A 12,758-nucleotide genomic window follows, 5' to 3' on the forward strand; every position below is an offset into this window, starting at 1 on the left:
TTAATTCTATTATGTGGGAGGACCAGTAGAGGAGCTCCACACCTCCCTCCCAACAGCTCTATCAAAGGCAGGCTATGTATTTGTCCATCCCAATGCCTGGAGTTCAGGTGGCCCAGATGAATGTGTATGCCTAATAACAAACATCTCTAAACCACTTTGGCAAGATGAGAAGATGAACATTTTGGAGAGTTTCAAGAGCCTGGGTAGTATAATCATATTATACCGTGCCATGCAGTCAAGGGTATTCAAGGGCAGGTCTGACCAGCTGGCATGCTCTCTGCAGGCCTGGCAGTGAGTGGGTGAAGGTTATAGCCACATAATAGTTTTGGATCAAAGGCTGTATGAACCCCAAGAAACTAAAATATCTTGATAGGTGAGCTAGAACCTCCAGTCAGCCTCCCCTAGGTTGCCCCTGATTGGGACAAATGTGAACTTTGTTCAGTTTTCTATTTGACATGAGTCCTTGAAACAGAGCTCAACCATGTGAATGAAACAGGGGCTGGTGTACTGATGGCTGCATATGTAAATGAGAATTCTGTCCGCGTATAAAGTAACACGATCTTTCCCACTTAGTGTCAGGATCTTCTGTACCCAAGAGTCTCATTAATTCATGACACCAACTGCTCCATCGATAGGGTGAATAATAAGAGGGGTGGGGAATCCCCTGTGAATTTGGTAGGGCTTGCAAAGGACTCCATTCGCCTTCAACTCCGCCAGTGATTGGGCATGAAGGATTCTAACATATGATCAGAATGGGGGGACCAAAACCAACCCGATCCAACACTCCAAACAGGAAGGACCAATCCAAGGAATCAAATGCCTTCTTAAAGTTGATGAGAAGGAGGGTTGTGGGATACCTAAAAGTTAAAGCATGTGATAATCAACACTGGGCCTGCATATACAGTATCTAGTGGCTCGGCCAGAATGAACCCACACTGGTCCATTTCACTAATACGTTCCCAAACTGTTTTCCCCACACAACTTTTACCAGCTATTGTATGGATGGGATCGGCATTGGGAAAAAACACTCCAAATACATTATGCAAATAAAATTGGTTGCAAACACCATTTATACACCATATTTATGGGGTGACTCTGATAGAGCCAAAATGGAATCTCAGCATCTTTATAGAAACTTGGGAGAAACTGAACTATTGTTCAGTGTAATCTGGCTCAGCCGTTAATTAAATCTTTCGTCCAGAAACTCTTAATAGTATGCGTCAAACTATGAGAATATTGAACCTGACGGTAACACCCTTATAGGATGCATCTATGGCAGCAATTTCCCCCGGTGTCAGCACTTTGAAGGCTTGCAGAGTATGACTGCATTTGTGATGGATAGATGCTGCCTTGTGAGCAAGAAATAATAACTGGTGCAATATACAACTATGATACAAAGATATTGACAGAAGTTGATGTCAGTACCAACCGGCTAGGTCACATTAAATTAGGATGTCACAGTGGTCTAGTATATTATGAGAATGATTAGCTAGGCCAGTATAAAGTCAGGACATGGAGCGTTCCGTTATAACAAAAATAGAGCGGGTCACAGGATGACAGGTTTCTATGACATAAACCCATTGAATTGATCTTCTTAGCAATAACATTTTCTTTTGTTAACCGTATTTCCAGTGTGTGACTTCACCCTTTTAGTAACCGATGTTGCCTGCCCCTGACTGTTGCAGGGTAATAATAGCATGAAGAGTTTCCATCATTCTTACTATTACATATAGGCATGACCAGGGTTACAAGTGAATCATGTTTTTTTTCCACTGAGTGTTTTTCACCGTGTGAATTTGTTATCACAGCAAACAGTGTGATTATACAAGGGCGCTTCAGGTACAAAGTTGGGCCTAGAAATAACTATGTAACCTACCTCTACTTTGCATTTTTCTAGGCAATTGGGAAAGGAGAAGCTGAGAAATAGTCTTAGCTATTGCACTGATGTGTGACATGTAGGCTGAGTGTAGGTACCCTGATGACTGATTAGCCCAGACAAAGGCTCGGACCCTTAATCTGGTAGGGAGGTTTCCCCCAGGCAGGAGGTTTTGTAATAGAGGCCAAAACATGTTTGCATGACTTAAGTATTGAGGTGTGGGGGTCTCTTTATAGATCCAGGAACACCAAGTAGTAGCTATCCCAAAAAACTGGGGACAGTGTGGAATTTAATCTTGCCCTGTGCAACCAATAATAAAGTAGTTAACCTGGGATAGCACAATGAAAATGTCACTTACCCAGTGTACATCTGTTCGTGGCATCAGTCGCAGTAGATTCGCATGTTTTGCAATAGCTCGCCATCTGGTGTTGGGCCGGAGTGTTACAAGTTGTTTTTCTTCGAAGAAGTCTTTCGAGTCACGGGACCGAGTGACTCCTCCTTTTGTCTCCATTGCGCATGGGCGTCGACTCCATCTTCGATTGTTTTTCCCCGCAGAGGGTGAGGTAGGAGTTGAATTGTAGTAATAGTGCCCATGCAATGGAGTGACTAAGTATGCACCTATATAAGGTTGAGATGATACATATATAAATAGTTGAAGGTAACTTCCAAACTGCTACAGGCTCCCGGGGAGGCGGGTGGGCACATGCGAATCTACTGCGACTGATGCCACGAACAGATGTACACTGGGTAAGTGACATTTTCAGTTCGATGGCATCTGTCGCTGTAGATACGCATGTTTTGCATAGACTAGTAAGCAGTTATCTCCCCAAAAGCGGTGGATCAGCCTGTAGGAGTGGAAGTAGTCTGAAATAATGTTCTTAATACGGCTTGACCTACTGTGGCTTGTTGTGCGGATAACACGTCTACACAGTAGTGCTTGGTGAATGTGTGAGGCGTAGACCATGTGGCTGCCTTACATATTTCTTGCATTGGGATGTTTCCTAGAAAGGCCATGGTAGCACCTTTCTTTCTGGTTGAGTGTGCCCTTGGTGTAATGGGCAGCTGTCGTTTAGCTTTAAGGTAGCAGATTTGGATGCATTTAACTATCCATCTGGCTATACCTTGTTTTGATATTGGGTTTCCTGCATGAGGTTTTTGAAATGCAATAAATAGTTGTTTAGTCTTTCTGATGTTTTTTGTTCTGTCAATGTAATACATCAATGCTCTTTTGACATCTAATGTATGTAGTGCCCTTTCAGCTACGGTATCTGGCTGTGGAAAGAACACTGGAAGTTCCACTGTTTGATTTAGATGGAACGGTGAAATAACCTTTGGCAAAAATTTAGGGTTGGTCCTTAGGACGACCTTATTCTTGTGTAGTTGTATAAAAGGTTCCTGTATTGTAAACGCCTGAATCTCGCTTACTCTTCTTAGGGAAGTGATGGCGATGAGAAATGCCACCTTCCAGGTTAGGAACTGTATTTCGCAGGAGTGCATGGGTTCAAAAGGTGGACCCATAAGTCTAGTTAGGACAACATTTAGGTTCCATGAAGGAACAGGTGGTGTTCTTGGTGGTATAATTCTCCTAAGGCCCTCCATGAATGCTTTAATGACTGGTATTTTATATAGGGAAGTTGAATAGGTAGTCTGCAGGTATGCAGATATTGCTGCAAGGTGTATTTTAATGGAAGAGAAAGCCAGGTTAGATTTTTGTAAGTGAAGCAAGTAACCCACTACATGTTCTGGAGTTGTGTGTAATGGTTGTATTTGATTAATATGGCAGTAGCAAACAAACCTCTTCCATTTACTTGCATAGCAGTGCCTGGAGGATGGCCTTCTGGCTTGTTTTATGACTTCCATACATTCTTGGGTAAGTTGTAAGTGCCCGAATTCTAGGATTTCAGGAGCCAGATTGCTAGATTCAGCGATGCTGGATCTGGGTGTCTGATCTTTTTGTTGTGCTGTGTCAACAGATCTGGCCTGTTGGGCAATTTGATGCAGGGTACTACTGATAGGTCTAGCAGCGTTGTGTACCAGGGTTGCCTTGCCCAAGTTGGTGCTATTAATATGAGTTTGAGTTTGTTTTGACTGAGTTTGTTTACCAGGTAAGGAAGGAGAGGGAGAGGAGGAAAAGCGTAAGCAAATATCCCTGACCAGTTCATCCATAGGGCATTGCCTTGGGACTGTTTGTGTGGGTATCTGGATGCGAAGTTTTGGCATTTTGCGTTCTCCTTTGTCGCAAACAAGTCTATCTGAGGTGTTCCCCAGAGTTTGAAATAAGTGTTCAGAATTTGGGGGTGAATTTCCCATTCGTGGACCTGTTGGTGATCTCGAGAGAGATTGTCTGCGAGTTGATTTTGGATCCCTGGTATAAATTGTGCTATTAGGCGAATTTGGTTGTGAATTGCCCAACGCCAAATCTTTTGTGCTAGCAGGCTTAACTGCGTGGAGTGTGTCCCCCCTTGCTAGTTTAGATAATACATTGTTGTCATGTTGTCTGTTTTGACGAGAATGTATTTGTGAACTATTATTGGTTGGAAAGCTTTTAGTGCTTGAAAAACTGCTAGAAGTTCTAGGTGATTTATATGCAGTTTTGTTTGATGTACGTTCCATTGTCCTTGTATGCTGTGTTGATCGAGGTGTGCTCCCCACCCTGTCATGGAAGCATCTGTTGTTATTACGTATTGTGGCACTGGGTCTTGGAAAGGCCGCCCTTTGTTTAAATTTATGTTGTTCCACCACAGAAGCGAGAGGTAAGTTTGGCGGTCTATTAACACCAGATCTAGAAGGTGACCCTGTGCTTGTGACCATTGTGATGCTAGGCACTGTTGTAAGGGCCTCATGTGCAGTCTTGCGTTTGGGACAATGGCTATGCATGAAGACATCATGCCTAGGAGTTGTAGTACCATCTTTGCTTGTATCCTTTGTGTTGGATACATGCGTTGTATGATGGTGTTGAAATTTTGAATTCTTTGGGGACTTGGAGTGGCTACTCCTTTTGATGTGTTTATTATGGCTCCCAGGTATTGTTGTACCTTGCGCGGCAGAATTTTGGATTTTGTGAAATTGACGGTGAACCCTAGTTTGAAGAGGGTTTGTATGATATGATTTGTGTGATTTGAGCACTCTATTAACAAATGGGCCTTGATTAGCCAGTCGTCTAGATATGGGAACACATGTATTTGCTGCCTTCTTATGTGTGCAGCGACTACCGCTAGACATTTGGTAAAGACTCTTGGTGCGGTTGTTAATCCGAAAGGCAGTACCTTGAATTGGTAATGTATTCCCTTGAATACAAACCTTAGGTATTTCCTGTGCGATGGGTGTATTGGTATATGGAAATAAGCATCCTTGAGGTCTAAAGTTGCCATGTAGTCGTGTAGTTTTAGCAATGGCAATACTTCTTGTAGTGTGACCATGTGAAAGTGGTCTGATTTGATGAAAGTGTTCACTACTCTGAGGTCTAGGATTGGTCTGAGCGTTTTGTCCTTCTTTGGTATCAGAAAGTACAGTGAGTAAACTCCTGTGTTTATTTGTGTGTTTGGCACTAATTCGATTGCATTCTTTTGCAATAGTGCCTGCACTTCTATCTCCAGGAGATTGTAATGGTGTGTTGTCAAATTTTGTGCTTTTGGTGGTATGTTTGGAGGGAATTGTAGAAATTCTATGCAATAACCATGTTGGATAATTGCTAGAACCCAAGTGTCTGTAGTGATTTCCTCCCATGCTTTGTAATAATGACTTATTCTTCCCCCCACTGGTGTTGTGTGGAGGGGGTGAGTGACATGTGAGTCACTGTTTAGTAGTAGGGGTTTTGGGGCTCTGAAATCTTCCTCTATTCCTAGGGAATTGCCCTCCTCTATATTGTCCCCGAAAACCTCCTCTATACTGTCCCTGGTAACTGGACGGTGTTGCTTGTGAGGTGCTGGCTTGTGTGCTCTGACCCCGAAACCCCCCTCGAAAGGGTGTTTTACGGAATGTGCTGTAATTGCCTCTGCTCTGCGGGGAGTAGAGTGCGCCCATGGCTTTGGCAGTGTCCGTATCTTTTTTGAGTTTCTCAATCGCTGTGTCCACTTCTGGACCGAACAGTTCTTTTTCGTTAAAAGGCATATTGAGAACTGCTTGTTGAATCTCTGGTTTAAATCCAGACGTTCTGAGCCATGCATGCCTTCTGATAGTTACAGATGTATTAATTGTCCGTGCAGCTGTATCTGCAGCGTCCATGGAGGAGCGGATCTGGTTGTTGGAAATGGTCTGTCCCTCCTCAACCACTTGTTTTGCCCTATTTTGTAAGTCCTTGGGCAGATGTTCAATGAGATGTTGCATCTCGTCCCAGTGGGCTCTGTCATAGCGCGCAAGTAGTGCCTGGGAGTTCGCGATGCGCCACTGGTTTGCAGCTTGTGCTGCGACTCTCTTACCAGCTGCATCGAACTTGCGGCTTTCTTTATCTGGGGGTGGTGCATCTCCAGATGTGTGGGAGTTGGCCCTTTTCCTAGCTGCTCCTACAACGACGGAGTCTGGTGGCAGCTGTGTAGTGATGAAAACCGGGTCTGTAGGAGGCGCCTTATACTTTTTTTCCACCCTTGGTGTGATAGCCCTACTTTTGACCGGCTCCTTAAAGATTTCTTTTGCGTGCCGGAGCATACCAGGGAGCATAGGCAGGCTTTGGTATGAACTGTGGGTGGAGGAGAGTGTGTTGAATAAAAAATCATCCTCGACCTGTTCTGAGTGGAGGCTTACGTTGTGAAATTGTGCTGCTCTAGCCACCACTTGAGAATACGCGGTGCTGTCCTCTGGTGGAGATGGCTTCGTAGGGTATGCCTCCGGACTGTTATCTGACACTGGGGCGTCGTATAGGTCCCATGCGTCTTGATCTTGATCACCCTGGCTTATGGTGGTGTGAGCTGGAGAGTGTGATGGAGTCTGTGCTGGTGAGACGTTAATCACGGGCGGAGGAGAGGGTGGTGGGGTAACTCTTTTCACCACTTTTGGTTGTGGTGTCTGTTCAGTTTGGAACTCCAACCTTGTCTTTCTTCTAATGGGGGGAAGGGTGCTTATTTTTCCTGTCCCCTGCTGTATGAAAATACGCTTTTGCGTATGGTCCACATCAGTTGATTGTAGCTCTTCCTCAAACCTATGCTTTTGCATTTGGGAGGTTAGCGAGTGCTCTTCTGTATAAGAGCCTGAAGCTGGGTCGCTTGCAGTTTGTTTCGGCATCGAAACCCTGTCTGCGTGTTTTTTCGGCTCCGAGGTGACTTTTTTCTTTTTCGTGGCCGAAACCTCTCGGCGTCGATCTTCTTCGGTGCCGCTGTCTCGGCGTCGAGCCGTGTCCACACCGGCATCTCGGTGTCGAGGCTTGTCTCCAGCACTCTCTCGGTCCCGAGAAGGCTGCGTGCCGGTGTCTCGACCGGAGTCGGACGATCTCGGCACTGTTTGGGCCTTTTTCGGTGCCGACGGTCGGTCACCGAATTTATGGGTGGAGCCATGGCCTGATGGCAGTGGCGTCCCCTGGGCCTTGTAAATCTTCCTCTGTGTGGTTTTCGACGTCTTACTCACGGTTTGTGTATCGTCGAATCCTTCGGAGTCTGAGTCTTGGATCGAGAAGGTACCTTCCTCTTCTTGTTCCTCGAACTCTCGGTGGGCTGTCGGCGCGGACGCCATCTGAAGTCTTCTGGCTCGACGGTCTCGGAGTGTTTTTCGGGACCGGAACGCACGACAGGCCTCGCAGGTGTCTTCACTGTGCTCAGGTGACAGGCACAGGTTACAGACCAAGTGTTGGTCTGTATAGGGGTATTTATTGTGGCATTTGGGGCAGAAATGGAACGGGGTCCGTTCCATAGGCGTTTTTCAGCACGCGGTCGGGCCGACCAGGCCCCGACGGGGGATCGAAAAACTACCCCGAAGGGCACCGGAGCTCTTCGATCTTCGATGCGGTGTTGAATCTAACTACGCCGATCCCGAACGCAACAATACCGACGAAAATCTTCTGAAATTAGCTATCTTTCCGTTCCGAAACTCGGAGCGACAGGAACACGTCCGAACCCGATGGCGGAAAAAAAACAATCGAAGATGGAGTCGACGCCCATGCGCAATGGGGACAAAAGGAGGAGTCACTCGGTCCCGTGACTCGAAAGACTTCTTCGAAGAAAAACAACTTGTAACACTCCGGCCCAACACCAGATGGCGAGCTATTGCAAAACATGCGTATCTACAGCGACAGATGCCATCGAACATGTAGTTTTAATCAATAACTGGTTCCATACACTACCAGGAGACACTTTATTTTGAACTCCAATCCTACGGAAAAGAGTTCTTCTCTGGTGGGGTAGGTTGAGGCCGTAGGATCAGTATCACCTAGATTCAGAGGGACAGACAGGCCGATGATGAATCATGCCATGATTAGGTGGGTGAGGCCTATCCGTCCATAACAAGGTTTGCAGGTAGCTAGGGGGTGCAGCTAGGCCAGCCCCTGCAAGTTCATCCGTTCCTCCAATTGGTGAATAGTGCATGAGTTTGGATTAGGGGACTGAGGGGCAGATGGCATCCCCTTCCTCTTCATTTGTGTGACTGATGTCCCAGGACCAAGCAGCAGAAGCCTTGTTCCAGGAAGTTTTTCTTAGACATCTGTCTCTGCTCCTAGTATGGGGACACCTGCTGCAATATGAAAAATAGCAGCGGGTCCTCATTATCACAGGGCAAAACATAGGAGAGAATTAGGAGCACTGAAAAAGTGGAGCACTCCCATCAGGAAACAGGATCAATTACTGGTAATCACAAATGCTATCATAAAGGTAACACAAGAATTGAACAGATGATAATTGAAAATAGGCAAAAGGTTGTGCCTCTCCATAAATTAGAATGAAATATTCAAACTGACTTAACCAAATTAAGATCACACACTGATGCCATTATCTTTATCCAGCTGAAGTATTCAGGGCTGTCTCACCACAATCCTGGTTTTGTCCATTTTCTGTAGCTCTTCCAAAGCTGCTTGTGGGTTGGTTTTCCGAAGCTCTTCAAACTCTTTTAATGCATCCTTTTGCTTGCCTTTTTTCAGAACTCGGTGGAACCTAGAACAGTGACAGAAGAGAACTTACAGTATGTCAGACAAAAACTCTCCTCAATAAAAAGGAGCATGTTGTCCGAAAACCTTCCACACATTTTATGCAATGTACATTTACACATGTGAATAAACAGGCTTCTCTAGAACTACACGGTACAAAAATAGGGCAAAAGAATTACCTTCGCGAACCTAGGATGTCAGGTTCAAGATACTCAGAAACATATTAACAGAGCAATATAAAGTGAGACATCTTGAAAGGGATTCTATTGTGGATGTCTGACCAGAGTACATTGAACAGGAGAGCGACTGAAGGGATGAGGTAGCTAGACGTTTTGTGAAGCCCACTTACTGAAGCAAAGAGTTGAAACGTTAATTTTATTTCGAAGACTGCATTAATGATCGAACGATTATAAGGGCTTAGAGGACTAAAACAACTCTTGCGTGTCACTTGCTTATATTTGATTCTTCACCAACATTTTGAGTGGCACTGTGCGCTGTGGCTGTGCGCTGTGGCACATGGCACAAATAACTTTGACTTTTGCACTACCATGAGGTACAAATAAAAAAATGTAAATATTCTTTGATGGTATTGCTCTTACTTTGTTATGTTTACCACTAGCACTGAGATCAGGGAGTTGTCCACTCTGCTTCAAACTGGAGATTCTTGTAAGATGAAACGCCAGCATATGCATCATGAATGAAACCTTACAAACCCACTTTCTTATATTTTTCCCTGCAGTCAATGCTAACATCATTACAATTTTGGAACATGCTTCAGTCAGCATTTCTCTAAATCTTCAAGCCCTTATACAGTAAATTGTGCAAAATGTATCATAGTTGGTGACCATGTTTATAAAATGCTACATGAAAGAATAGCAATAGTGGTTTCCCTTCAGTGGAATATGCTTTTGGATTGTTTCACAAATGTATAACCAGTGATACCAAAAATTAGAGCATGCTACTATCCATCTAGATAAAGTTCATTTAGAAAGTCCTTTTCGGTTCAATGCAGTTTGAGCAAAAAAATAAACTAACTAGTGATGCCAGCCTCTAAGGTCTGCATTTCTGTAAATCTTAATGACTTACTAAATAAAAATGTGAAAAAACACTCATAATTTTCAACTGAGATCCAGAACACTAGAAGCTCTGTAGTTAGGATCAGAAGAAATCTGGAGACAAACAGAATTGTATAGAAGACCATGAATGCTGCATGTCACATTTGTGAGGAAGAAAGTACCAAGGGCTTGTCTACATTTGTACAGATTCAGAAGAGAAAGACGTATCTTGATGCACTTTACATGAGCAAGTTGCAACACGCCATTCTCAGTCAGAAGTCGAGCGCCCTTGGAGCAGCGGCTGCTCTACTGCTTAAGCGCTTGTGGACAACCAAGAGAGGCTTCCTGCAGGTTGCAGGCAGTGCAGAGCACAGGCGGCACTGGGGTCTCAGAGTGCTGCACAGTACAGTGAATGTCGAAGCTGCCTTCTTTTTGAGTTGAAATGAACACCAAGAATTTTCAAAGAGAGGTGGAACAAAGCCTTTATAGTACCCTGCTCACGATGGTGATCAGACCATTCGAAGCTACTTGACTATCCCAATCAAAGATGTTACTGAGAAGTCAATTACTGCTTAAGGCAGCGCTTTGAAGGGCATGCGTCACAACACATTTTGTTCTCTGATTTTTCACTGCACTCAAAACCCCTTTGTTATCTATTTTTGCCCCTGCTTTTAACTCTAGCAGGCTGGATCATTTCTTTCGTGGATCACTCCTTGGCTCCACTTGTTCTTACCTTTCTGATACTCAAGAGGATTTACATCTTGTTGCTTTCACTAACAATAGCTTCAATATCAGTCAATATTTACAAAGCCTACCAAAGGAGTTGTGCCCCCCTTTGGGAGGTTTTACTCCAGGCTGCCACTCTCTGAAGGTGATACTTGTCAACTTTCATGTATATTATTCTGTGCTGGGGGGCACCTTGGATACAGGGAAGAAGATCCTTTTTCCCAGGCTCTCAACTGACCTCAGTGTCAAGTAAAAACGACAACATATTAACTTATGACACTACTACTCAACAGACCCTTGTGCCACACCGCATAGTACTAAAGGTAACACTTAAGGTAGAAATATGTTGGACTTGATGGCCTCCAGTGCTCCCTGTGAACCCCCATCAATTGATGAGGGTAGATACAAATCTCTGAACTCCATGAACTCAAAAGAGAAGCTGCTTAGTTCCAAGTTGGGATTATTCAGGTGAGGAATGCTGCCACCTATGCTAGAAACAGGAGCTGCAGTAAGAGTATTTCCAACCCAGGGAAAACTGACTAAGATATGGGAACATATGCATCTTGGTTAACGTGTAAAAATAAAGATCATTATCTTGGCATCTTTAATTTTGTGTTCCATCTGTGAAATTAGAGGCAGAGATGAAAAACATATACAAATATTTTTTGCCAGTTAGAAAAAAAGGGACGATTGGCTACATTGATCCGGATTTGTTGTAAATAAATCTACTGCCAGAGTTTCTCAAATAATTAATTTGGTATCTACTATTTGTTTTTTTTCTTGCTATGTGTTGCATTTTTGGATTGTAAAGAAAGCAGGTTTGTCTAGTTGTTTACACCTCTTGATATGTAACATGTGTGGATATTACTTTACTCTGTATTGTCCAATGATCCTACACCGGTAGCTTTTAAAAGCTGCCAATAGCAAAAGCATTCCTTGTTAAAAATAAGGAATTATCATTGTATTGTGTGTCCAGATAAATAACACTTTACCCCTGATGAACTGTTTAAAGATGTCGGGGATAGAAATACTGTACTCAGTTCCAGGACGTTTTATGTGGAGGCATCAGTTATAGTATTGAGGCCTTCAGCTGCTAATGTAAAAACATGCTGAATAAATTAACCAACATTAACTGATTTAAACATGACTATAACGATTGTTTAAAAAATACATTGCCTACTTCGTTTTGCCAAACAGCTATATTTAACAAAATGGAATTTTATCTTGCCACAAATTTAGAATCGAAGATTAAGAGGTTCTAATTTAATTTTAAAATGGGTGGACTGCTGATTAATGCAAACTACAGGCAACATAATGTCAAAATATGCAATGTTTGTGGCTGTCATTTTAAAGTACAAGGCTTATATGGTTAACACTGGTTAGAGACTATTTAAATGTGTTCGGAGTGTGAATCACTTGTAAATTACAAGTGTGTAGTAATTTATTGTACTCATGTGGTTTACAGAAGATTTTAGTCTATGGGAGTGGATTTTCTTAAATACAAAAACAGTTTTACATAAATGCAGAGCTATTTCTATGTTATGCATTATTTCCCTGGTATGTCATTTTTTCTATGCATACTTCCCATCCTATCCATGTATAGTTACAAGTTTAACAAAGTTCATTCACGGCACAGCAGTCCTCACCGATCTTGGACTTGTGGTCCTGCTTCAAGCACCACAAACAAACCAAGTGTGGGTCTGGCACAGATATCTGACTGTGACAGACATCACAGGGCTTGAAACCTGCTGGTTTCGCAGGGGACATCCCTAGCACACCAGCAGAAAAACATCTGATCCCAAAAAGAACTTCCACAAAATGTTGAAAAAGACTTGGTTAAAACTTGACTGGGCCTAGCTCTCTCCAGATCAGCACTGAATGGTGTGGTAAGAAAAGAACTGATGTCAGCGTGCACTAGGGTGGCACATATATAGGCACCAAGCATGCCACTTCTGGTGCAGGCTCTGATGACGAGACAGAGCAGAACGACACCACCTGTAAGCGCAGAGAGGTACTGGCTTTAGATTTTCCAGATCCT

General features: G+C 43.6%; 1 protein-coding gene across 1 annotated transcript in view; it reads right to left on the minus strand.

The window, feature by feature from the left end:
• Window positions 1–12,758, minus strand: part of UTP14A (UTP14A small subunit processome component) — a 385,668-nt gene that overhangs the window by 200,058 nt on the left and 172,852 nt on the right. The window contains exon 9 of the mRNA XM_069212909.1: window positions 8,823–8,946. Within this exon, the coding sequence (XP_069069010.1) occupies window positions 8,823–8,946 (124 nt within the window). The remainder of the gene's footprint in view (window positions 1–8,822; window positions 8,947–12,758) is intronic.

This window comes from Pleurodeles waltl, chromosome 2_1, assembly GCF_031143425.1.
Source record: "Pleurodeles waltl isolate 20211129_DDA chromosome 2_1, aPleWal1.hap1.20221129, whole genome shotgun sequence".
Taxonomy (NCBI): domain Eukaryota; kingdom Metazoa; phylum Chordata; class Amphibia; order Caudata; family Salamandridae; genus Pleurodeles; species Pleurodeles waltl.